The 26,652-nt window shown below is 33.7% G+C and overlaps 3 protein-coding genes, 1 non-coding gene and 1 pseudogene across 18 annotated transcripts; 4 read left to right on the top strand and 1 right to left on the bottom strand.

Annotated features, from left to right (window-relative positions):
• Window positions 1–6,740: 6,740 nt before the first annotated feature.
• On the top strand, window positions 6,741–6,848 carry LOC131173635 (small nucleolar RNA R71). Its single transcript, XR_009143949.1, has one exon. It is a non-coding gene; the product is annotated as a small nucleolar RNA R71 (small nucleolar RNA).
• A 2,579-nt stretch (window positions 6,849–9,427) lies between these two features.
• Window positions 9,428–12,250, top strand: LOC131173409 (phenylacetaldehyde reductase-like). Its single transcript, XM_058135738.1, has 6 exons — window positions 9,428–9,698; window positions 10,234–10,403; window positions 10,604–10,795; window positions 10,993–11,155; window positions 11,440–11,626; window positions 11,933–12,250. The coding sequence occupies exons 1-6, from the start codon at window positions 9,581–9,583 to the stop codon at window positions 12,075–12,077; spliced, it is 975 nt and encodes a 324-aa protein (XP_057991721.1). The 5' UTR covers window positions 9,428–9,580; the 3' UTR covers window positions 12,078–12,250.
• Window positions 12,251–13,837: 1,587 nt separating this feature from the next.
• On the top strand, window positions 13,838–16,336 carry LOC110659971 (phenylacetaldehyde reductase). The gene is made up of 6 exons (XM_021818100.2): window positions 13,838–14,088; window positions 14,623–14,792; window positions 14,993–15,184; window positions 15,279–15,441; window positions 15,732–15,918; window positions 16,183–16,336. The coding sequence occupies exons 1-6, from the start codon at window positions 13,971–13,973 to the stop codon at window positions 16,334–16,336; spliced, it is 984 nt and encodes a 327-aa protein (XP_021673792.2). The 5' UTR covers window positions 13,838–13,970.
• Window positions 15,947–21,936, bottom strand: LOC110659981 (plant cysteine oxidase 1-like). Of its 15 annotated transcripts, none has more exons than XR_009143729.1 (6): window positions 21,154–21,936; window positions 20,004–20,122; window positions 19,744–19,912; window positions 19,337–19,384; window positions 19,149–19,217; window positions 17,004–17,258 (listed from the first exon to the last, which is right to left on the bottom strand). XR_009143729.1 is itself a non-coding variant. In XM_058135741.1 (5 exons), the coding sequence occupies exons 1-4, from the start codon at window positions 21,419–21,421 to the stop codon at window positions 17,230–17,232; spliced, it is 579 nt and encodes a 192-aa protein (XP_057991724.1). In that variant the 5' UTR covers window positions 21,422–21,936; the 3' UTR covers window positions 15,947–16,354; window positions 17,189–17,229. The 15 variants fall into 15 exon arrangements, 4 of the variants coding, with proteins under 4 accessions (XP_057991724.1, XP_057991723.1, XP_057991725.1 ...); XR_009143731.1 differs by having other exon boundaries at window positions 19,750–19,912; window positions 21,154–21,934; XR_009143730.1 differs by lacking the exon at window positions 17,004–17,258 and adding an exon at window positions 18,139–18,415.
• Window positions 21,515–21,862, top strand: LOC131172547 (GCN5-related N-acetyltransferase 1, chloroplastic-like; annotated as a pseudogene).
• Window positions 21,937–26,652: the final 4,716 nt, after the last annotated feature.

The raw sequence follows: 26,652 nt of genomic DNA, 5'->3' as shown, positions 1-26,652 counted from the left end.
CTTTCGGTGCTTCAACCAAGGATTAAGAACATAACTTAATGGGGCCCTTCATTAAGCATGTGAATAAGCACACAAGAAATGGATTAAACCTCATAAATTCATTAAATTGGGACTAACCCAGTTCAAATCCACAAAAATAACTAAAATATTACATCCCTTACTCCAGAATCAAAATGAAACTACTCACTACCCATAATGTCTACAAGATATTCTGAATTTAAATGGAAATAAAGCTCTAATCTAAGCTAAGAAGTAAGAAATTAAACACTAGAAATGTAGAAAAATGTAAAGGAAGGAAGAAATCTGCAAATCTTGGTTAAAAATGGTGTGGAAGGTGAAAATGACTCCTCAAATTCTGCCTCTCTTCTCCTCTTCTTCTTTTCTCCTTGCCTCCTCTCTAAAATGAGAAAATGGGACTATTTATAGCATTTTTCTGACATGGAGCCCTAAAATAGTATGTTCTAGGAGGAATTGATTGAGGGAATCTTCACACTCATTAATGAACTCTTTATGGATCGCATAAGTGGATCGCATAAGTTATGCAGTCCCTTATGCGCTACTGCTGATGAGTCACTTATGCGAATCGCATGACTTGGTGCATAGGTTATGCACAATTCGTGAAGGTGCATAAGGGAGGCGAGAATGTGCATAAGCTATCTTTGTCTCCTTATGCACATTTCACCGGTTCTGGAATGATGATCTTTCTCCTTATGCAGATCTGCATAGCTTATGCGGCAAGTTATGCACAATTTGGTCAATGCATATTTCAGCTTGAAAACTTGTTTTTGACATCTTTGGCTGTAGAAGACACTCCTCAATGGCAAAATTCTCTTCAGTCCTTCAAAAACACCATTTTTCCTACAAAACAAAGTAAAAATTACAAATTAATGCAAAATTGACAACTATGAAAAACTAACTAATTAACTAATGAAATTAGCTAAAAATGGCTAATAATCAAATAAAAATGGTTATAAAATTAGACCTAAATGACTATGCAAAATGCATGCATCAAATACCCCCAAACTCAAGCTTTTGCTTGTCCTCAAGCAAACTTAAAAATGTAATGCAAAATTTTTAGGGGTGCCTTATCCAAAGAGCTATGAAAATTACCTATTAAAGTAACTAAACACACCTTTAGCCATACCAACAATCCATATACCCATCCTTCAAAATGCAAAGAATCTAATGCTTATCCAAGCTTTCACCGCTTAGCCATCTAGTCAATTATCATTCAAAATCCCCAAACCAACCAATCAAAAGAGAGAGTTATGCTCAAAAGGAATTCTAGAACAATCAATAGTCAAAGTGTCTCTATATAGAATGATGGAATTAAATGAATGAATGGATGATTTTCCAATCCCATAGGCAAATTCCCTACTCCTATCTCCACTAATGTAGCAAGTACTATCAAGAGATCAAAGGTCTTTTTAGGGATGTAATGGGGCCATGGGGTTCAAAATGAGGCTAAAAAGAAAGATGGGTAAAAAGTATTCAAAGCATGAGAATATTTTCAATTTTTAAACATAAGGTACACTTCTTATTTTATTATAATTTTTTTTTCTTTTTCTTCTTTTTTTTTTTTTTTATATATATGGAGGAGAGAAGTACACAATGAGAATTGTCAAGTGCTAGCATAGTTTACAAAACACATAAAAATGGAGGGACATTTTGATACTTTAGACTTGTATTTTGCATTTTCTTTTGATGATTGTCCCTAAAAATGCCACCCCCAAACTCATTTCTTTTAATACTTTGGGTGGATTTCTTTCATTTTGAATGGCAATAGTGAAAAGCACATATACTAGCACTTTTACAAGATGACAAGCACTTCTTCTCCCTTTTTTTGTATATTTTTTTCTTTTTATTTATTTATTTTTTTTTTTTGAAAGTGTACCTAATATTCAATATTATTCTCATGAAAAGGGTTGGAGTGTTTGGTTCATTGGCTAGGTAGCAATAAGGATTTCAAGAAAAATTAGGGATAAAAAGGCTCAAAGGGGTTTTCAAAGGTCAATTTTAATTAGGAAAAAGGGTCAAAGGTTTAAAATGAGAAGGTTTAAATCAAAGAATGCCTAATCATCTCTCTTTTCAAGTATAAGCTGATATTTCGCCTTGAAAGGTTTAGAAAATTTGTTCTAGGATTGGTGAGACATCATTTGACTACCTTATATCCAATAACTCCCTCTAAACACTCCAATCTCTAAAGGACTAGTTGGGTGACTTTTTGGCTAAGAAGATATAGGCAAGGGATAGACACTTCAAAACTTTGCACCTCTTAGGAAACTTTCAATCCACAAACCCAACTAAAGGTAAGTCAAATCACTCTCATAGGCAACTTTTCAATACTCAAGGGATTTGGCAAAAGATTTTAATGCATGATGCATGATTCCTAAAAATGAGCAATGCATTAACTAAATGGAAGAAGTCTATTTGTGTGCAAAGTGTATAATTTCTAAGTGATGTATAATGTGTGTGTAAATGTGTTATGTATATGTATGTATGGATGTATATGTAAAATATTTACAATATATGTAAATGAAATGGGATGAGATGTTCCTATACTCAAAATGTGAAAAAAATGAAGCAAAAATCAAAATGAATGTGCATCCCCAAACTCAAAATTAGACATTGTCCTCAATGTCTCAAGTAGTGCATTATCAAAATTCAAAGTAAAGAGAAAGTACCAGGAATTGTGAAATTTAAGAGCAAAAGGAAAGAGTTACAGTATAGAGCAGATGAGAATTCAAGGAATAATGGTGATGCATAAGAGGTCAGAGTTATGCAGAGTAACGTTCTGTCCAAAACATGTGCATAAGTAGGGTGCATAAGCCGTGCGGTTCTGCATGAGTGGCAATAAGGGTTGCATAGGCTATGTAAAATATTTGCAAATTTTTTTTTTTTTTTTTTTGGTCATGCGGAAGTGCATAAGTTATGCACTCTCCTTATGCAAGTCTCAGCAGGTTTTAACTTTTCCAGAACATGTGCATAAGTAGGGTGCATAAGCCGTGCGGTTCTGCATGAGTGGCAATAAGGGTTGCATAGGCTATGTAAAATATTTGCAAAATTTTTTTTTTTTTTTTTTTTTTTTTTGGTCATGCGGAAGTGCATAAGTTATGCACTCTCCTTATGCAAGTTTCGGTGACCCTTGAAATTTTGAGGAGCGAAGTCATGCGGGAGTGCATAAGTTATGCACTCCCCTTATGCATCTCTCGGCAAAAGTGGTTGTTCAGAAAATCGGGTCATGCAGAAGTGCATAGGTTATGCACTCTGCTCATGCACTGTTTGGAAATTTTTGGAATTTTGGTTGGTGGTCATGCAGATGTGCATAAGCTATGCACTCTGCTTATGCACTCTGCTTATGCACTCTGCGGTGGGTTTTGAAATTCAGAATCTTTGGTTATGCAGAAGTGCATAGGCTATGCACATTGCTTATGCAGGTCTCGGCAACTTTGGTTTTTCTGTGTTCTTTGGTCATGCGTAGTGCATAGGTTATGCACTCTGCTTATGCACCCCTCGGCAAGTTTGAATTTTTTGGAGTTTCTGGTCATGCGGAAGTGCATAACTTATGCACCTTCCTTATGCACCCTTCGGCAGGTTTGATTTTTCTGGGTTTCTGGTCATGCAGAAGTGCATAGGTTATGCACTCTGCTTATGCACCCTTCGGCAAGTTTTGGAGTTTTGGATTTTTGGTTATGCAGAGGTGCATAAGTCATGCACTCTCCTTATGCAAACTTCGGCAGAGAGAGAAAATGAAGGATTTGAAGTTATGCAAATGTGCATAAGTCATGCACTCACCTTATGCAAGGTTTGACAGATATGAAATTTGACAAAATGAGGTTATGCAGAGTTGCATAAGCTATGCACTCTCCTTATGCACTTGCAATAAAGGTGAAAAATGGCAAGAATTGTGGTTATGCAGGATTGCATAAGCTATGCAGTTGCTTATGCACAATTCAACAAAATTAAGATTGCAAAGGAACATGATTTGCAAGTGTGAAAAATACCCTAAAATGAAGAAATATAATTCCATGAAGCATAAACCATGAGAAGTTTCACCAAAAACACATCAATATATACAAAGTATATCAAAAAGGCATCACACAAGCATGTAAAAATGGATCCTACATAAAAGACCTTTGAGAACTATGCCATTTTAAGACAAATTCTGCAAATCAACATTTAGCACATAAAACTCCATAAAATTTGCATGAAGTTGCATCTAACCACAAATGATGAAATGAAGTCTCCAAGTTTTGCCAAGAAAATGCAGCATTTTTACCTTGAATCCTACAACCCAAAGAAGCTCAAGACTGCAAAAATGACTCACTTACCACCATATTAAGATTAAAATCACACATACTTAAAAGTCTCACACCCAACCTCACCAAAAACACAAGCCATCTGCTGCAAACACCCTCTTTGCTGCAGAATTTCTTCTTCCTCTCTGCATAAACCAGATTGCAGCTCAAGGACAGAATCTATCTGCTGCAGACTTTTCCTTTTCTGCAGATTGCATTTTTTTCTCTGCAATAACCAGTTGCGGCTCCCAATAGTTCACCTTTCTTCATTGATATACATCTACAAGGGACAAGATTTAATAATGTCAAAAATTGAATTTGAGGAAATTTAAGATAAAAACAAAATTAATGAAAATGAAAGTAAATCAACAAAAGCAAAATAAAAGGACTTGGAATGCCTCCCAAGAGCGCTAATTTATAGTCCTTAGCTAGACTCTTTTCATGTTTCATGGTGGCTAAAATTGGAATTTGTTGCCTCTGTTTCCAATAGGTGCTTCAATGAATCTATACTTCATTTTCTTTCCATCACATGAGAAGATCCTTGTTGCTTTGTCTAAAAATCCGACCATTTCTTTCTTGACAACCTTTGGTGCATCTTTTTCTTTGAGAGATGGTTGCTTTACTTCACTTTTCTTCACTTGCTCAACTTGAAAGATTGGTGCCATAGGACAAGGTGGATTACTATTCAAATCTTGTGCAAATGCAGCCTCTTTTGGATTTTCATCATTGATACTCCCTTCATGGATAAGACAACTTTCAAGAGAAGCCTTCGGATAGCTCTTTCTAAAGTGCTCTTTTACTAACTCATCAACTATATCAATTCTCAAACAAGAGTCTACATCTTCATGTTGCTTCTTCTTATCATTGCCAATATTGAAGACTAACTGATCCTCTCCGATTCTAAGAGTAAGCTTTTCACCTTTCACGTCAATCAAAGCACCAGCTGTAGCTAGGAAAGGCCTCCCCAAAATGATTGGGATATTAGAATCCTCTTCCATGTCCAAGATGACAAAGTCAACAGGTATATAGAATTTCCCAACCTTCAGAGGCACATTCTCCAAAATCCCTTCAGGATACTTAATTGATCTGTCAGCTAACTGAAGAGAAATGTGGGTTGGCTTAAGATCTCCCATATTGAGCTTCTCATAAATGGAGAGGGGCATAAGGCTAACACTAGCCCCTAAATCACATAAAGCTTTTACAGAACATGATTCCCCAATGTGGCATGGAATTGAAAAACTCCCTGGATCCTTGAGCTTTGGAGGAAGTTTCCTTTGGAGGATAGCACTGCATTCCTCAGTTAAGGCTACAGTCTCATAATCTTCAAGTCTTCTTTTGTTTGAGAGAATTTCTTTCAAAAACTTAGCATAAGAAGGCATTTGGGAAAGAGCATCGATAAAGGGCACATTTATATATAGCTTCTTCAAAACCTCTAAGAACTTCCCAAATTGCTTATCAAGCTTGGCTTTTTGAAATCTCTGTGGAAAGGGAAGTCAGGCTTGTAAGGCTCTGGAGGTATATATTTCTCTTCTTTCTCTCCAACCTCCTCTTTACCTTTTCTTGCACTCCCTTTTTCACTCTTTTGTTTTTCATCTCCCTCAAAATCTTCCTCATTTTCTCTCTTTTCAACTTTTTCACTCTTCTCATTATGCACTATTTTACCACTCCTCAGTGTGATGGCATGACATTGCTCCCTTGGATTTTCTGTTTGACTAGGAAGTTTCCCCATAGAATTGGTACTTGATAAGCATGCTTATTGTGCAATCTGATTTTCCAAAGATCCTATTGTGTGTTTGCATTTGTTCGAGCCTTGCTTTCATCTCTCTCAACTCTTCATCACGCTTAATTTGATTAGCAAGAATTTGTTGTAATAAAGCCTCTGTGGTGGAACTTTGTTCTTGCTGTCTTGGTAAAGGTGCAGATTTGCATTCTTTTCTTTGAAAACTAGGTGGTGGTTGCCTAGGTTGTTGGTATTGATGCTCTTGTTGTTGTGATGGAAAGTTACGAGTTGAAGCTTGATTTTTGATTCTCCCATGAAAAATTGGGATGATTCCTCCAAGCATATGAAGGATAATCTACTCCACGACTCATTGTTCATACGCATAAGTAACTTGTTGAGAACTTCCAGAGCATGATGATGAACCGACTAGCATACTTAAATCCTCCATTTTCTTAGCAAGGACATTAGTGAGTGCATCAAATTTGGCATTGATCATGTTGAATGGATCAAGCTCATACATTCCAAAGAACTTGCCTTTGTTAGTTGGAGTTGACCCTCTTGGACTACTCCATAGATGACTGTTCTTTGCTATTTTCTCTAATAACTCATAAGCTTCATCTTCATGCTTAATGATGAATTCCCCTCCAGTTTGAGCATCAATGATTCCTCTGATAGCAGGAGTGACATTTGTGTAAAAATTCTGGTTTATCATCCATTTAGGAATGGCATGATGTGGACATTGTCTCTCCAACTCCTTCCATCTCATCCATGACTCATAAAGAGTCTCATCTTCTCTTGGTCTAAAAGCAATCATTTGATTCCTCAACTCTTGAGTTTTTCCAGGTGGAAAGTATTGGGCAAGAAATACATCGTTGAGTGCTCCTAATTTGTAATTGAGTTGTGAGGTAAAGAATCAAGCCAATCCAATGCTCTATCTTTCAAAGAGAATGGAAACAATTTTAGCCTTGCTGCATCATCAGATACTCCAGGTTGTTTTTGCATGTCACAAATCATAGCAAACTTCTTCAGATGTGTGTGTGGATTTTCAGAAGGATGACCCCTAAATTGAGAATTCTGAATCATTTGAAGAACTCCAAAATCCATCTTGTAACTATTTGCATCAATCCTTGGTCTTGCTATGCTCTCTCTCAAGTCATCAAAACGAGGAAAAGCATGATCCATCATACTTCCCCTAGGCAGATTAGCATTTACTACCTCTTCACCATGGGCTGCATTTTCATTATTTTGACCATTTCCAGCATTACCAACACCAATTCTAATTCTTTCATCAGCCATGTCTGCTTCTAATTCAGTTTCTATCAAGGCTTCTTTTCTTTTCTTGGTTTCTTTCTTGTTGGCCTTACAAAATTTCTCAATTTCAGGGTTGAATAATAAGGATGTATCACTTGTGCTTCTAGCTCTTCTCATAAAAGATTAAGAGTACGAAAAGAACAAACAAACACAAAATGAAAAGATAACAGAGATAAAACTAAAAACAACTAAAATAATCAAGAATTCAATCTTAAACAAACAACTCCCAAGACGGCGCCAAAAACTTGATGCGTCCCAACCGCAAGTGCACAGGTCGTACAAGTAATATAGAAAAGATATCGTTCCCACGAGGAGTTGTGTTAATGATTGAATTTTTGATATAAAAAATGCTAACTAATTTGGACTATTTTTGAAATTAAAGTAATAAATTGATGGGTATTGGAGTATGAAATCTATATATGCAAAATTAATAATCTATTCAACTATGTAATGATTTAACTAAATTTGCATCAAATTAAAATAAAGCAAATTCAAATATGGCAATATTCAAAATGGCAAGTAATTAAATTCGATTAGAAATTAACAATGATAAAAAGCGATTAGGAGTTCGGATTTCATATTCAAGCTATTTTGGGATTTTCCCTAGCTAGCCCAATCCATGAAATTTATGGGTTTAAAGGAGATTAATTCTAAAATCCTTTGAAAACTCTTTCGAGTGAGACAAAGAGTGCCTTAATTAACTTAATCCTACTTTCGTGGAGTTAAAATTAACCAAGACCCATTAGGTTCTTTAATCAATCTATTAAAACCCTCTTAACCCTTAGTCTATTTCTAGATCTAAGTTAATTAAGTCCAATTTCTTGATTAACTATCACTTGGTTTTCTCCTTTCGGTGCTTCAACCAAGGATTAAGAACATAACTTAATGGGGCCCTTCATTAAGCATGTGAATAAGCACACAAGAAATGGATTAAACCTCATAAATTCATTAAATTGGGACTAACCCAGTTCAAATCCACAAAAATAACTAAAATATTACATCCCTTACTCCAGAATCAAAATGAAACTACTCACTACCCATAATGTCTACAAGATATTCTGAATTTAAATGGAAATAAAGCTCTAATCTAAGCTAAGAAGTAAGAAATTAAACACTAGAAATGTAGAAAAATGTAAAGGAAGGAAGAAATGCAAATCTTGGTTAAAAATGGTGTGGAAGGTGAAAATGACTCCTCAAATTCTGCCTCTCTTCTCCTCTTCTTCTTTTCTCCTTGCCTCCTCTCTAAAATGAGAAAATGGGACTATTTATAGCATTTTTCTGACATGGAGCCCTAAAATAGTATGTTCTAGGAGGAATTGATTGAGGGAATCTTCTGCCAGCTCATTAATGAACTCTTTATGGGATCATAAGTGGATCGCATAAGTTATGCGATCCCTTATGCGATTTTCGGATTCGAGTCACTTATGCGAAATCGCATGACTTGGTGCATAGGTTATGCACAATTCCGTGAAGGTGCATAAGGGAGGCGAGAATGTGCATAAGCTATCTGTCTCCTTATGCACATTTCAATTTGGTTCTGAACGATGATCTTTCTCCTTATGCAGATCTGCATAGCTTATGCGGCAAGTTATGCACAATTTGGTCAATACATATTTCAGCTTGAAAACTTGTTTTTGACATCTTTGGCTGTAGAAGACACTCCTCAATGGCAAAATTCTCTTCAGTCCTTCAAAAACACTATTTTTCCTACAAAACAAAGTAAAAATTACAAATTAATGCAAAATTGACAACTATGAAAAACTAACTAATTAACTAATGAAATTAGCTAAAAATGGCTAATAATCAAATAAAAATGGTTATAAAATTAGACCTAAATGACTATGCAAAATGCATGCATCAGTTGCATAATACAAGTAGGAATTTCTCCATCCTAGACACATTTGAAAAATATTTTCCAATAATAGATTTTTTTTTTTTTTACTCTTATTTCATGCTTGATGACAAATTAACAGTGAAAATGAAAGGAACAGAAAATTTAATTTGCAAGTTGAAATTTTGACATTAAAAATAGCTAGTTGAGGTGGGTATCAATCGATCCAATCATCAAAAAAAGAATAAAATAAAGAAAAAAAAAAAAAGAAAAATACAACTATCAAATAGTATTCTAATATATGCACTTCATCTCTTCATCAATTCCATTATAAAGAAACATACAGAGAAGCAATATACGGTGAAAACAGCAACCATTCATTTTTATTGCTTTTCTTTACTAGAGAGAACTACAGGGAGGATGTGTGGAGAAGGGAAGGTGGTGTGTGTAACAGGAGGGTCAGGCTACATAGCTTCATGGCTGATTAAGAGATTACTCCAAAGGGGTTATATCGTTAAAGCCACTGTTCGTGACACAGGTCTCAACTTCTCCTTCAAAGTACTGTTTTTTGGCTTTTTTTTTTTAACCAAATTTAGCCATATATTGGCTGAGTGGTTTTGCACAGGAATCTTCTTCTTTTGGAAAGTTCTAGGAAATTAAACCTACAATCTTGCTGATAATTATCTTGTATGTGCATTAATTAAGCCAACCGTGCTTTGTTTTTCTTTCATTCTGGTTTTTTCCCCCTTTCTCGCTACATTTGTTTTGAACTGTGAATTACAATTATATTGGAAACTTTTAGTCAGAAAAATTTCAAGAATTTGTGGTTAGAGCATTTATATAAAGGTGACTAGTGCATGAAGCATCCCATACTTTTCGGCTTTAGGTAAGGTTGATGTACATCCATAACCTCCAAGTCATAAATGGTGTAACTTTATCATCACAGCAAAGCCACCCTCTAAATATACAGGAAAAAATCATTCAGACTGAGAATTGAATCCACGGACTGAGAAATATAACTAATGCTGAACTTTGCGCACTAATTTAGCTAATTCTATTTAAATGTGACACAGGTGATCCAAAGAAAACAGATCGCTTACCTGCACTTGATGGAGCTAAGGAAAGGCTTCATTTGTTCAAAGCAAATTTACTGGAAGAAGGGTCTTTTGATGCTGCAGTTGATGGATGCGAAGGAGTTTTCCATACTGCATCCCCTGTACTATTTGCAGTCACTGATCCACAGGTTCCTCTCTCATACCTTTCAAATACCTTCCATCTTCTTGATAGGTTAACAAATTCATTAAACTTTGTGTAAAGGGTTATATATAGCAGATAATTAGCTGATCAGCGCCCTTATGCTTATAATTTTGAGGCCTAATACATTTTCTTCATTGCCTCACACGACCTGCAAGAAATATTCCCATTTTATTTTCTGGGTTTCAGGCAGAACTAATTGATCCAGCAGTGAAAGGAACACTTAATGTTCTTAAATCATGCACAAAAGTTCAATCTATCAAGAGAGTGATTATAACATCTTCTATGGCGACAGTTATATTTGACAGAAAACCTCAGACCCCTGATGTGGTGGTAGATGAGACTTGGCATTCGGATCCAGCAGTTTGTAAGGAAATGAAGGTGTTCTTTTGTGCTAATTTCTTAGTACTTTGTAAACTTATTTATTTTGGTTTATAAAATCTTATCTTCAATCTTTTTAAAGTATTAGTTATTTCCAGAGATATAAAAGCAACATAAAAGAACCATCTTTGTTCTTTTCTCTGTTGTTCTCTACATCTTATTATATGCTGATGCCACTTAATTTAGTTTCTTTTCAGCTTTCGTATATGCTTGCAAAAACCTTGGCGGAAAAGGCTGCTTGGAATTTTGTAAAAGAGAATGCAATTGACTTGGTTACAATACATCCAGCATATGTGATTGGCCCTCTCTTACAGCCAACTCTTAATGCCAGTGTGGCGATGATTTTTAATCTTGTAAATGGTAGTATACAGCAACCGTTTAATTATATAAGAATTATAAATGATAATCTTCCAAACAAAAAGGATTGCTAGAAGATGATATATATGTAAATACGTGGTTATTTTATATAACTCAACTAAACTTAGCCCACTTTCAATCCAGTTATTTTTTTTTCCCCTTCATTCTGGTTGTTTTGGAACTAACCAAGAAATTTCAAATTTATCCCCACTGATTGAACCAGTCTGCCTTGCAACAAGATTATTCTTTATTTTCTTTGATAGAACGTCTTAGTTTTCTTGGTGCAGGAGCTCAGACATATCCCAACGAATATTACGGGTCAACTGATGTTAGGGACGTTGCAGAAGCTCATAATCAAGCTTTTGAGATTCCTTCAGCTTATGGCAGATATTGTTTAGTTGCAAATGTGTCGCACTATTCTGAACTTGTGAAGATTGTCCATGAACATTTTCCCTCCTTGCAACTTCCTGCAAAGTAAGTGATTGTTTTCTGCAATTCAAATGACACTCATTTTATGTTGGCCATCTTCTTTTGGATAACATTTCTGGGGTTACATGGGCAATTCAAGTAAGCTGTTAGGATCAGTTGTGAGAGAGTTTGTTGAGAAACATTCTGAAGATTAATTCTATGGCTTTAAAAAGTAAAATTGTGCACAAAAACTTTCATTTATCACCAATATCCTAAATAACTTGTTACTTTTTTTTTGTCTTTTTGAGCTTTCTTGTTTTCTAACTGCAATTTCTCCCACATTGAAATCCATGTGTTGTTTAAACATTGCAGATGTGATGATAAACCTCAATTCATGCCACATGCCAAGGTATCCAAAGAGAAAGCAAAAACTTTGGGTATCAACTTCATTCCTCTGGAAGCTACTCTCAAGGACACTATTGAGAGCCTGAAGGAGAAGGGCTTCCTCAGCATCTAATTAGATCGTATGTGATAGTGAGGTGATGCAAAAACGAGCCAGAAAATTTAGAACGAACAATGTGCTTTTCCCTAAAAACCTTCAGGGTTCAAATACTTGTATATATCGTTTTGAATTTCTCCAATTGTTATTGAAGATTGTATGTGAAAGACATGATCACTTGCTCACCATCTTCCTAAATAGTAAATTAATGTCATCACAGAAGATTGTGGTCAATCCTTGTACGCATGGGTTGTGCTTAGCTGCATGTATCTGGGATTTATTAAATTACCATGTGGATGATCACAATTGTAGGAAATGTTTGGTATGATTTTCTTGCATAGCAGATGTCAAGATGACAAGCTTTATGCAGATAAATCAAATAAATTCCCTCTGCAATTTCTGCCTCGATCGTTCTCTTTATTTTCACTTTGACACAAGTCCAAATAGTTGAAATACATGGATTAGAGGTATTTTGTATGGATAGTGGCTTGTAAAATTTTGTATGTTTTACTACAGTATACATCCAAATCCGGTGACGGAGTTGCATAATACAAGTAGGAATTTCTCCATCCTAGACACATTTGAACAATATTTTCCAATAATAGATTTTTTTTTTTTACTCTTATTTCATGCTTGATGACAAATTAACAGTGAAAATGAAAGGAACAGAAAATTTAATTAGCAAGTTGAGATTTTGGCATTAAGGCTCTGTTTGGATGAGGGTGAGGGAAGGGTAAATAAAGGCAAGGAGGAGTTGGAAAGGGGTGAGCAAATGAAGGGTAAGGGTAAGTAAGGGTAAGGCTTACCCTCCCTTACCCCTCAAATCCCAATTTTTCTCACACCTCAAATTGGGGTGTAAGTAGGGGGAGGTGAAAGATGAAAATTATTTTATTTTTAATTTTCCTATTGTGTCTTTATTTTTTGTTAAAAATCCAATTATATCTATTAAAAATAAACCTAGTTTACCAATAAAAACAAATGTTTTCTCTCTCAAGTGGCTGTATCTAATCTCTTCGCTTTCGTGAATTTTGAATTCTTGCAGAAAAAATATTAGTTTTATCTTCCTATTTAATTTCAGTTATTAAATTATTCGTTCTTTCAATAGTTTACTGCAATTATTATGCTCCATTTGTCACTTTTTTTTTTACTAAATAATTCATTCTTTATTCAATCCTTTTTTATATTACTTTATAGATATCTAAGTTGAATGTTGAAATAGTACATGTCATGGTCTGACATAAAAAGACAATTGAAAATATAAATTATAAGTCACTAAACTAAAAATAAAAGGCCTTAATTTTTTAAATAATTTATTCTTTATTCAATCCTTGTTTGTATTATTTTATAGATATCTAAGTTAAATATTGAAATAGTACATGCCATGGTCTGACATAAAAAGATAATAAAAAATACAAATTATAGGTCACTAAACTAAAAATAAAAGGCCTTAATTTACATATTAAAAAAATAAAGAAAAAATTTTATCTAATAGAAAAAGACGTTTTTATAATTTTAATAATTATTTACTCTTCTTTCATCTCTTTCCAAACATAAAAAATATACATTACCTCTCCTTATCTTTTCATTAATTCAGAATTTTTTTATTGTAGCCCATTCTTACCCTTCTCTCTTCTTACGCTCCCTTGCCTTCCCATTAATTACCCTTCCCTCACCCCATCCAAACAGAGCCTAAAAATAGCCATTGTGGTAGGTATCAATCGATCTCATCAAATAAAGAATAAAATAAAGAAAAAAAAAAGAAAAAGACAACTATCAAATATTATTCTAATATATGCACTTCATCTCTTCATCAATTCCATTGTAAAGAAACATACAGAGAAGTAATATACGGTGAAAACAGCAACCATTCATTTTTATTGCTTTTCTTTACTAGAGAGAACTACAGGGAGGATGTGTGGAGAAGGGAAGGTGGTGTGTGTAACAGGAGGGTCAGGCTACATAGCTTCATGGCTGATTAAGAGATTACTCCAAAGGGGTTATATCGTTAAAGCCACTGTTCGTGACACAGGTCTGAACTTCTCCTTCAAAATACTGTTTTTTGGCTTTTTTTTTAAACCAAATTTAGCCATATATTAGCTGAGTGGTTTTGCACAGGAATCTTCTTCTTTTGGAAAGTTCTAGGAAATTAAACCTACAATCTTGCTGATAATTATCTTGTATGTGCATTAATTAAGCCAACCGTGCTTTGTTTTTCTTTCATTCTGGTTTTTTTCCCCTTTCTTGTTACATTTGTTTTGAACTGTGAATTACAATTATATTGGAAACTTTCAGTCAGAAAAATTTCAAGAATTTGTGGTTAGAGCATTTATATAAAGGTGACTAGTGCATGAAGCATCCCATACTTTTCGGCTTTAGGTAAGGTTGATGTACATCCATAACCTCCAAGTCATAAATGGTGTAACTTTATCATCACAACAAAGCCACCCTCTAAATATACAGGAAAAAATCATTCAGACTGAGAATTGAATCCAGGGACTGAGAAATATAACTAATGCTGAACTTTGCACACTAATTTAGCTAATTCTATTTAAATGTGACACAGGTGATCCAAAGAAAACAGATCACTTACTTGCACTTGATGGAGCTAAGGAAAGGCTTCATTTGTTCAAAGCAAATTTACTGGAAGAAGGGTCTTTTGATGCTGCAGTTGATGGATGCGAAGGAGTTTTCCATACTGCATCCCCTGTACTATTTGCAGTCACTGATCCACAGGTTCCTCTCTCATACCTTTCAAATACCTTCCATCTTCTTGATAGGTTAACAAATTCATTAAACTTTGTGTAAAGGGTTATCTATAGCAGATAATTAGCTGATCAGCGCCCTTATGCTTATAATTTTGAGGCCTAATACATTTTCTTCATTGCCTCACACGACCTGCAAGAAATATTCCCATTTTATTTTCTGTGTTTCAGGCAGAACTAATTGATCCAGCAGTGAAAGGAACACTTAATGTTCTTAAATCATGCACAAAAGTTCAATCTATCAAGAGAGTGATTATAACATCTTCTATGGTGACAATTCCTTATAACGGAAAACCTTTGAGTCTTGATGTGGTGGTTGATGAGACTTGGTTTTCAGACCCAACACTTTGCAAGGAAATGAAGGTGTTTTTATGTGCTAATTTTCTTACTACTTATTTAATGTCCTTCATTTCTTGTATGCTGATGATGCAACTAAACTTAATTAGTTGTTTTCCAGTTATGGTATGTGCTTTCAAAAACCTTAGCAGAAGAGGCTGCTTGGAAATTTGCAAAAGAAAATTCAATTGACTTGGTTACATTAAGTCCAGGAATTGTGATTGGTCCTCTGTTGCAGCCAACTCTTAATGAGACTGTGGAGATGATTCTTAAACTTGTAAATGGTATTTTTTGTTTTTCCTGAACCATTTTAGGATTATTCTTCCATATATTTTAAAGTGTTTGATGCTTGCTTCATATAAACTTTTATAAAGATGATTATCTGGGTAATGATCTGGTGGAAGATGATTTACTTGTAGCAATAACTCAAAATCAGTCTCAATCCAAATCTTTACATCTCATACTGCCTATGCGAGCTCGATTTGAGTAGGAAATTTCTTGTGCTATTTGATTGACAATGAAGATGATTCTGTATGGTTTCTTCTGATAAAATCTGCCAATCTTTTGATTGCAGGAGCACAAACATACCCTGATGCACATTATAGATCAGTTGATGTTCGGGATGTTGCCGATGCACATATTCGTGCCTTTGAGATTCCTTCAGCTAATGGAAGATATTGTCTAGTAACAAATGCTCTCCACTTTTCTGAAGTTTTAAAGATTGTTCATCAACATTACCCTACTTTGAACCTTCCTAAAAAGTGAGTGTTTGCTGCAGCTTGGATGACATTTACAAATTATATGCTATATATCCATGTAGATAAAAAAAAAATAATAATAATGAATCCTATTTCTAGATAACTGTACTATAACTATAGGCGAGTGTCTCAAGAATAGTTTTATATCTCTAACAGAACATACTGTAATCCTTTCATTATTTCTTCTACATGGCTTGTTTCCTAATTGTAATTTCTCTGAGAATCTGATAACTAATGGTTCATATATGTGGTTTTCAACCATTGCAGATGTGTTACCAATGACCTCAACAACTTGTCCATGTCAACGTACATGGTATCAATGGAGAAGGCAAAAACATTGGGAATCAGCTTCATTCCTTTGGAAGTGACTCTTAGAGACACTATTGAAAGCTTGAAGGAGAAGGGCTTCCTCAGCATCTGATTTAGACTGTATCTGCTACTGAAATAATGCAAAAACAAGTGGTAAAATGAAAGAGAAAATATGAAATTCTCCATATATGACAGCAGAAACACAGATTTTCCAAATTTGGTAGAAATAAAAGATGAACTTCTGTTTATTATTTGTTGAATCACTTTGATATGGTTTATGGCCCTGGTTCACAGTAAAAATATGATTCCTTTCATGCCAAATTGAACTCTCAATTTTGAATTTTATGCGAATTGAAATGAATTACATATCACTTTAAATTGGACAGATTCAGGTTGAATTGATATATCATGTCACACCGTACCCCTCTGTAAGGTATAATATGATCCCGTAGTATACCTAATGAATTACCAAACTTCACACTACAAGAGATTTTAAAACAATTTTCTTACTTTTTTAAGGTAGTGAGCATTTCTAGCAGGTATTAAAAACGTTTAATCGAAGTTTAAGAGTTAGGTAAAATTTTTGACCATTTTTATTTTTGTGCAAATTTTGTAAAATTTTGTAATTGAGAAAAACTAAAATTTTTGACCTGTAGAAAAGCACTTCCTATAATTCATTTCATCAAAATCAACTACCATCACGACTCAAATTAACACAATTTTTCTAAAACTCCACATTTCAAGTTAATTCTCAACTCAATTATGTTCAAAACTAATACTAAAGAATTTCATTCACATTCCATTAAAGAAAGATTGATTTACATTCATCGGTCTAAATTTACATTAGGAAATTCAAAATAAAATTAATACAAGTTCTGTACAATTGCTCAAGATCAATTTACAACATGTACATACAGTCATATATATCAAAATAAATATGAATAATAAGGGTATAATGTAATACCCGACAAAAGATCCAAAGGTAGTACTATGATCCTCAGCAGCTCACTCGGCTACTTTACTAGTCTCTCTACCTGCAACAGCAATGAAAAGTCATCGCTGAGTACAATGACTCAGTGGTGCACAACATACTAAAAATACTAATTTATGCATAATTTAAATCACAATTATTCCAATATGGTCTGAAAATGGTACTCAGATACAAAACACAATTTAAAATTTTAATCAAATAATTTTTCACTTCAGAAGTCACAAAACATATTTTATAAAAACACAGTCATATCATGCAATTAATATATTGTTCATCTCAATAGCCATAGGCTTATGAGGAATACTAAGCACTACAAGAAAAAAGAAAATTAGTAACCAAAAATTCGATTTCAAAACATTGAAAATCGATTTTTAATTTCAGTTAGAAATCGATTTGAAATCGAAATAGTCGGTTTACAATTCGTAGGTTTATAAATAAATTAAAAACGGAATATGACGTCCGTTTCTAATTCTGAAACCAATTTGAAATTGATATTTTCGTTCCAAAATTAGATACTGAACAACTTCGGTTTCTAAATCTGTTTCAAGTTAGTAACCAAAATATATCAGTTTCTAATAATCTGAAACGGGTTCCCGTTTCAAATCAGTTTATAATCGGAACAAAAATAAAACACTTTTTAAAATCAAAATATATTCGGTTTTTAAATAGAAACAGAATTTCTTTTTTAAATCCGTTTTTAAGCATAATAAAATAAAATAAAATCATTTTATTTTGTAACCAAATACTTTTTTGTTTCAAATTAAAAATGAAATTCAATTTCTAATCCGTTTTAAATTACTGTAAAAATTTTTATTTTTATTTATTTAATGCATTATTTTTTATAGTGAAGCATATAATATATTATCAAATCTCAATAATACAAGAAAATTAAAAATTCTATCATAGATAAAATAAATAAAACATTGGAGAAAAGGATATCTTTATTAAATTATGAAGTTCATAAATTTAATATATGCAAAGAAAAGTATACACTTGCAATGCAATTGAAACCCTAAGAAATCCAATATAGACTCCAACCTACAAACTTCAGTATTGGGCGATAAATAGATTACAATATCACAAAAGTGAACCAAGTCATGTCTGGCCATATTTTCTCGGTAAATACCCATGCTAGCAAGAAGATCTGGACCATTCCACTCCATATTTATTCATGAATATTCTGGTCCCATAATAATATCTCTTCAAACATTAATTATGCCCCATAGTCAAATCAAGGATAAAGCCATAATTTGCATCAAGGAAAAGCACCTCAATGAGTAAAAGTGAATGCAAAATTACTCTTTAAGCAAATAGAAAGCAGGACAATTCCCTTTCCATTAGTTCAATATGAAGGACTTAAATATGAAAATTCAATTTTCAACATTCTATACCAAGTAAAATCTAACTAGGCATAGAATGTTGAAACTTGAATTTTACTTAGATCTCCAACAAGGTAAAATTTGAAACTTTAAAAATAGATTTCAAAATAGTCAAGCAACCTTCCAAACCTCTGTACCCCCTCCACAAAGAAGATAATATGCTAGAATATATTGTTAAGGGAAGCTCATTCAAATTAGCACTAATGAATGCCCAATACTGTTACATCAAGGCAGCTATTATTCAATACACGCGCGCTCGCGTGCGCGCACACGCACACACACACACACACACATACACACACACATGGAGAGAGGAGTAACTCATGTTACACTTCAAAATCTATTAAAGATGCAGTAAAAAGTTATGGTAATGATATTGCTAAGGTAGCTATGATAACAAACAGATAAACAGACGCAAGAATGGATGAATGAAGAAAGACATATTAAAATCCAAGGAAAACTAAGCACAAGGAAAACTAAGCACAAGCAAAATTCCCATAACAATGCAGCTCTCAGAATTTACACTCATTTAAGTGCTGTGAACACAAACTCACCATGGCAAATTCAACAAAAGCTATACGACTTGAATGGACATGATCCCCCAAAAGCCTCAAGCGGATAACCTATGATTCTATGAATGAAAAAATATACAAGAAAAAAAAGGGCAGTCAAACATTGGGATGCTCCTTACAGCCAACTCTTTTTGGGGAGGGAAGGGGATATCTTTTATTTCTGTCCTCACCTCACCACAGGTTGATTCAAAGAAATTTTTTACTTCAGCCTGAGAAGCCTGCAGATTTAATGGAATTATTAACTGGAAAATTAAATAAGTCTGAAGAAACAAGCTGCAATCAGTAAGCCTTATAGCAAAATGGCAAAGCCATCTGTGTCATGCAACCTTAAGTACATGCTAAGACAGTACAAAAAAACATAAGCTAACACAACCAAAAAGGGCCAGAGTTATTCATACCCTAGGCAGAAATGTAGGATTCACTAGAAGGATGGCAGTTTTTGAAGGTAACACTCTAACAGGATAGTAACCTAGCATCGTTCCACCAAGGTTTAAAGCTGCTCTAGCAACTTCTATTTATAAGGTTCCAATATCACACATAAGGTATGAATAATCACACTTAAGAGAGAGAGAGAGACATTCACCATCGGAAGGATTCGCCACAGCAGACACATTGCAAGGGCCATCAACCACCCAGTCATACGATTTAATGTGCATCTTCCCAAATATCAGCTTGCAAAAAACAGTCATTCCAGGATGATTATGAAGGGGTATCACACCTGATGGCGGGAAGCAGAAGATACCCATCTGTAACAATAGAAAAATTAGAGAACCCAAATTAAAACATACTTCCCCAAGTCTCAAATTTACTATAAATGCACCTCAAAGCCCTACGCACCGAGAAATTGTCAGATATATGGATACAAAGGTATTTTATTTTAGGGGTTCTCCCAGCAGCAAGTGCACGAAAATATGGCATCTCCGGACTCAGACCAAAATCCTCTGGTTTGATGTCATCTAGAGACAAGGAAGCAGCCATTAAAAAATCAACTACAAAGTAAATGAGAAAACAATAAAGTTAATTTTGCAGAATCAGAGCCAAAGATCTGTGCTCTATTCTCAATTCTGCAAATTTTATAGACAAATGGCTAAAAAAGAAACTTCAAACAGACCAAATAATTAATTTCAAATATATCTAACATCCATAAAAACATATATAATGGCAATTGCTATTAAAATAAAATTGAAAAGTGGCAGAATAAACGAAAGGCAGAAACATTAAGGAAATAACAACACTTTGATCCAAGGGGAATACACAAAAAGAAGGTAAGTGAAAGAGCTAGCATAGCAAACATATGGTACAAATAAACACCCTTTTTAATTCAATAACTTCAGTTCCACAACAAGATTTTTTTTAAAAAAAATACACAAATATACCATTAAAGGGACAACATAGGAAGATATCAATGTCCCATTCCTAAAAAAAAAATACACAACTGTACAATTAAAGGGACAAAATAGGAAGATATCAATGTCCACTCCCCATAGAAAAACATGGTCAAAATAAACCATGATTAAAATAAAACAACTGGCAGCTGACCACACCAAACCAGAATTAATAAGTTTCATAAAGCATGATTGTACAAGAAGATGAAAACGCTACAAAGTCAACAATATGGCAACAAGAAACCATTGCCATGGAAGAGGTAATGTAAGTCCTAATGGCAATCTTTGGATGTAAAATTTAAGTCTCCATCAAGAGCAATTATGCCAATGTTGACATACTAATAGATAAGTACATGATACACAAATAACAACTAACAAAGAACCATTTTCATTTTATGGTATGAATAAATTGCCTAATCAGAATTGCCAAAATTAACCCCATAAACCAATACTAAAATGCAGCTAATGCCACCAGATCATTAAATTTTAATGGCTGCCCCTTCTAAAAAATTATAATTTTCAATACTTGAATCAAATTGATTAAAAACCTCTCACCAACCTTACCACACGCTAAGGAGAAAAGGACAAAAGAAATCACATACCGAAAACCGCCCTCAGCTTTTCGATTTTATCAGGAGGGGGAACAATTCCAGGGCCACCAACGGAAAATACTTCCTCGCAGGTGTCATACAGTTTTTCAATCGGCGATACCACCACCGCCTTCTTGTGGTGCCGTCGCTGGCTCTTCTTCCCTTTGGTATTCGTATTGGTTTCTGGATTTGGATACGGGTCCAGAATTGGATTCTTTTCTTTCTCCAATTCATAAGAGTTCTTTTCCTTCTTGTTAGCCTTACTTGTCTCAATCCCCATTCAACCTGACAATTCCTCAAATGAGAACCCTCAAAAAATTCCCCCGTCAACCAAAAACAAAAAATTGCTATATGGGTATCAAACTGGCAATAGGAGAAGATCAAACTGGCATTGGAGAACACGAACTCGCTCCTCTGGGTGGAGCACAAGAAAACCCAGAAGCCAGTTGCATTTGCTAGAGCCACAGGGGACAATGTTTTCAATGCCATCATCTGGGACATGGTGGTGGATCCTTCGTATCAGGGGATTGGATTAGGGAAGGCTGTGATGGAGAGACTTGTACAGGAGTTGTTAGAAAAGGGGATTGTGAACATTGCTTTGTATTCAAAACCCTGAGTTCTTGGCTTTTGTAGACCCCCGGGTTTTGTGGTTGATCCGGATGGGATTCGAGGGATGGTGTACTCCAGAAAACAGAAAAAAAAAAAAAAAAGTAACATATGATTCTTGAGGTTTTTTTCTCTAGTTAGGAAAGGGGAGAGCACATGGCACACACAAGGCAGCACAACACTACAGTAGAAAAAGTGTTAGGGTTTGCTATAAAGAATAAGGTCAATTTATAGTAGAGATTAGAGGGTGATCTGGTTTGGATAACCGATATAAATCTGGTCAAGATTAATTTTGAAACCTATATAAATTGGGTTCTAAATATAAATAGAAAATAATTTCATTTTAAAATCGAAAGTAATCAATTTCTAAATTATGAAAAAGAAATTAAAAATCGACTAGAATCGATTTCTAAGTGTAAATATAGAAATTAGAAACCGACAGCTATCGGTTTCTATTTTTTATTTTAAAATTTAATAAATAAAATAGAAATTATATTAATCTTGAAATCGATATAAATCGATTTCTAAATATAAACAGAAAATAATTTCATTTTGAAACCGAAAGCAATCAGTTTCTAAATTAAGCAAAAAGGAATTAGAAACCGACTAGCATCGATTGAAACCGACTAGCATCGATTTCAAAATGTAAATATAGAAATTAGAAACCGACAACTATCGGTTTCTATTTTTTACTTTAAAATTTAATAAATAAAATAGAAATTATATTAATTTTGAAACTGATGTAATCGGTTTCTAAATATAAATAGAAAACAACTTCATTTTGAAACTGAAAAGCAATCGGTTTCTAAATTAAACAAAGAAAAATTAGAAACCAACTAGAATCGGTTTCTAAATTGACTTTTAAATTTATTTTGAAACCGAAAACTATCGGTTTCTAAGTGTAAATATAAAATTAGAAACCAATAGGTATCGGTTTCTATTTTGACTTTAAAATTTAATAAATAAAATAAAAATTACATAAATTTTGAATCCGATATAAATCAGTTTCTAAATATAAATGGAAAACACCTTTATTTTGAAACCAAAATCTTGGTTTCTAAATTGAACTAAAAGAAATTAGAAATCGATTTCTAAATTGACTTTAAAATTTATGAAATAAAACATAAAATAGATAAATTTTGAAACCGAACGATATCGGTTTCTAAGTGTAAACATACAAAGTAGAAATCGATAGATGTCGGTTTCTATTTTGACTTTAAAATTTAATAAATAAAATAAAAATTACATTAATTTTGAAATATATATAAATCAGTTTCTAACTATAAATAGGAATTAGAAACCGATATTAGAAACCGACTATAATCGGTTTCTAATATGACTTAAATATAATTGACTAGTTTTGAATCTTTAAATTAAAAACGGAGTATAATTCAGTTTCAAATGTCGGTTTCTAATCGGTTTCTAAATCGTTGTTAAATTTGCTGCTAAATTTTGACACAAAATTTAGAAACCGATTATGTTCCATTTCAAATTTCGGTTTCAAATCTGTTGCTAATCGGTTTATGACATAATTAACCCGTTCTATTCAATTTCTATTTGAAAAGCCATTTTAAATCACAAACCGATATAGTTCCATTTCTAAATTTGGTTTCTATTTCGATATTTTCTTGTAGTGAAGGCTAGCTAACTCAAACTATGGGTACCCAATCCAAATTTCTTCCTCTACTGGCACACACCTCAACATTTCAGTCAAAGAGGGAATTCAAAACTATTTCCTCCCACTAGTCATGCTAGTGAGACATTCAGATAAATAGTCATGACACTGTGGTTTCAAAACTATCTTAACAATTTTCTAAACATTTATTTATAATTCATCACATACCAATAAATTTTCTAACAATTTAGGTCAAAAGCATATTGTTCCATTAAATCAAAATTTTCAATACAAACAAGTCACAATTTATTCATTCAAAACAATTTGCCAAAGAAAATTTACAAAAAATTTTTATGCTGTGCACAAATCTCGTGGGAGTTGCCTCTAGGCCTTGACTCGATGTTTCCTTTCCTTTCTCCGTATTATTCTCAACTGAAACACACAATTTGCAGTGTTTCAGTATCACAACTTATAATAAATCTAATAAAAAAATTTATGTTTACTTAATTCTAATCTTAATATGCTTAAAATCATGTTCTTAAAAATTTACATTTTGGGGTTACTATTCGTGGCACTATTCAAGTTAAAATGTTAACTTTCTCATGCTTAATAAGTATGTGAATTCAAATTACACCCACATACCACATTTTGGGTGCCTAATTTGTTGGTTTTGATTGCCCCTTCAATTTTTAAGTCTCCTAATGACAATTTCAAATTTTCAGTTTTTGTACCATGTTTTGCACTATTCCATTAGCCTGGTTACTGTGAGAATTTGGCTAAGTGTCCTTCACAAAAGTTATTCCTCATTGTCTTATCTTTAATTCTCTTTTTGAATAACTTCATTTGGAGTTTTGTAACCCAAGATATGGCCATTTGAATAAGGCTGGCAGGATTGGTTTTTAACCCAAAATTCTGAGCTTGTTTAGGTTCTGGCAATTTTGGACCACTAACTTTGGGTAGCAAAATGACCTAGTTATGGGCAGCATTTGGGTTGGTGTTCTTCATAAAAGTTGTAGTTCTATGTCATGCCTTTCCAATGCCACAAAAATCAGGTCATTTAGACCTGTCTAGCCCAAGTTATGGCCAAATGAACAAATTGGTCATTTTGGTACAGTGGAGTGCAATTGTTCATTTGGTCATTTTGGTACAGTGGCAGTGCACATTACCCGAATTTGACCTAATTGTTCACTATGTTAATGTCATTTTCTGAGCATGGTTTCTATATGAAAAATGTGTCATTATGTGTTTATTTTCACTCTCAATTGGCCTTATACCAATTGGGTTTGTAAAATTTCAGTTTTGGTCCCTCAAAGGGACATAGGTCAAACTATCAGATTGGGACCCCTAATCAATTCGAATTGCTTTTCAATTCTACTAATTCCAACACATCACAAATGGTCCCAATTGACCATTTCTAACCTCAATTAAGGTCATTTGCATCATTTGACCATTTCCTCCAATTTTTCTCCCAATTTCAACACTTAAGAACCCTAATTCTAATTTTTATTCACTTTAATGAAATCAAAGTGTAGATCCTTAATCTACATACTTCATTCAACCTAATCAACACTTCAATTTCATCAAATCATGAAATTTCTCACCCCCCCCCCCCCTTATTGCTGGCCGAATTTCACTATAAGTCCTCCCACTTGATTTATTTCATTTCTGCCATCAATTCTAAGTTACTTTAACTAGAAACACATAAATTAAACTAGAGATCACAAGTTTAGCTCACTAACCTTTGTTTAATTTTCCAATTCCTCAATTCTTCCCTTTTCTCCTTTCTTTTTCTTCTTCAATCTCCTTCTCAAGTGAAGATAGCAAGGATTTATGTAGTAATTTTGGGTAATTTAGGGCTAATTTATGGGATTAAAAGCTTGCATCAAGCTTTAATGGAGGATGGAAATGGAGGTGGGAGTGAGGGAGGAGTTGGATGAAACTCTTGGGGGAAGACAAGTGATTTTTCCTTTAATTTTTATGTATTTTATGTCTAATTTAAGTTAATTTTGACTTGGTCAAAAATTTCAATAATTAAAATTTCATTTTGACATCATACATGATATCACCTAAATGATGTAATAAAACCAATTTTCATTGTTTTTCTTTTTCCTTTAATTTTTCTATTGTTCTTTAATTTAATTTTAGATTCTGAAATTTTCGTTTCTCCAATTTTATTGGACAGTTAGGTCAAGAGTCACCTCTATGAGTAAATTGACCAAATTGCCCCTCGCCGGTCTGATCCGGTTTGGAAATAATTTGATATTTTTTTTTCGAATCCCTGACCTAATTATTTGACATACTTATCAGCTCTTTTCTGTTAGTTTCTCTTTTCCACTAGGTTCACAATAATCTTTAGGACAGCGGCATCACATTTTCCGGTTCAAAAGTAGGGTTAGGACTGACCTCGCAGTCATTTCCCAAGAAGGTCACCCATCGCTGTGACTCCCGGCTCATTTAATCTTTTATGTTCTGTTTTTCTTATTTATTTTTAACTATCTGACAATCACTAATTATTTGTATTCAGTGCTTATCTAGGTGTCTTAGATGTGGTTCTAATTCCCTTAATTGTCCGGACCGATACCGGTAATCGGAACAGTGAAATATACCAAGCTATGCATGTAGAGGTGTTACAGATCAAGTCAAAATTTGTCATCTCTCTATGTCTATTTAGAGGAATGAGAAATCTGACAGTATTTGCTGCACAATCCATGCTTGTTCAAGTATCTTCTTATCTTCCAACATTGAATGAAATTTTACAATAATAGGAGAATTTTTCCATAATTTTTTCCCAAGCAAAGTATGGTTTGGCCAACAAATAGGGATTTATCATCAATCAAGAAAAGTTCAGATCAAGCTTATCAAATATTTCCTTTAGCATGTATTCTGCACATTATAAAGATAATAAATTTTTTTTCTCTAGACATGAAATAAAAGATAAACTTAAGGTCTCATTTTAACATGTATATGATTCCATAAATTAAGAATTTAATAAAAAATTTGACAGAAATTCTTAATTTCTAATGGCTTATTAGCTTTGATTGTACTAGTATATAAATTCTGGAGCATCCTCTATGGTGAATGGCTTGAACTAGCATACATAAGCGCTAATCACAAACTTGAAATTCCAAAACAAAGTCTACCTATTTTTTAACATTTTATTCCAATTTGCAATTACAACATGTTCAAATACTAACCTTTATTTTTCTGTAAGTTTCAAGTGAAACAAGAAGCTCCTGGCCTGATATGTAGAAAGAATATGGCAAATTCTCACTGTCTTTGGTTTTCTTCTC

The sequence above is a fragment of the Hevea brasiliensis genome, chromosome 14 (genome assembly GCF_030052815.1).
Source record: "Hevea brasiliensis isolate MT/VB/25A 57/8 chromosome 14, ASM3005281v1, whole genome shotgun sequence".
Lineage (NCBI taxonomy): Eukaryota > Viridiplantae > Streptophyta > Magnoliopsida > Malpighiales > Euphorbiaceae > Hevea > Hevea brasiliensis.
The sequence above is the reverse complement of the archived record's forward strand: the minus strand, read 5'-3'. Positions and strand labels throughout refer to the sequence as shown.

What these genes read in the sequence shown, in the direction of transcription:
- LOC110659981 (XM_058135741.1), bottom strand. Translation starts at nt 21,421, where the DNA reads ATGGGGATTGAGACAAGTAAGGCTAACAAGAAGGAAAAGAACTCTTAT. An exon ending in ATATATCTGACAATTTCTCG is followed by an intron (nt 19,913 to 20,003) that starts GTGCGTAGGGCT and finishes CTATTGTTACAG; the next exon opens with ATGGGTATCTTCTGCTTCCC. An exon ending in TGTGGCGAATCCTTCCGATG is followed by an intron (nt 17,259 to 19,749) that starts GTGAATGTCTCT and finishes TTGCTGTTGCAG; the next exon opens with GTAGAGAGACTAGTAAAGTA.
- LOC110659971 (XM_021818100.2), top strand. Translation starts at nt 13,971, where the DNA reads ATGTGTGGAGAAGGGAAGGTGGTGTGTGTAACAGGAGGGTCAGGCTAC. An exon ending in AGCCACTGTTCGTGACACAG is followed by an intron (nt 14,089 to 14,622) that starts GTCTGAACTTCT and finishes AATGTGACACAG; the next exon opens with GTGATCCAAAGAAAACAGAT. An exon ending in CACTTTGCAAGGAAATGAAG is followed by an intron (nt 15,185 to 15,278) that starts GTGTTTTTATGT and finishes GTTGTTTTCCAG; the next exon opens with TTATGGTATGTGCTTTCAAA.
- LOC131173409 (XM_058135738.1), top strand. Translation starts at nt 9,581, where the DNA reads ATGTGTGGAGAAGGGAAGGTGGTGTGTGTAACAGGAGGGTCAGGCTAC. An exon ending in GATTTTTAATCTTGTAAATG is followed by an intron (nt 11,156 to 11,439) that starts GTAGTATACAGC and finishes TTCTTGGTGCAG; the next exon opens with GAGCTCAGACATATCCCAAC. An exon ending in TCCTTGCAACTTCCTGCAAA is followed by an intron (nt 11,627 to 11,932) that starts GTAAGTGATTGT and finishes TAAACATTGCAG; the next exon opens with ATGTGATGATAAACCTCAAT.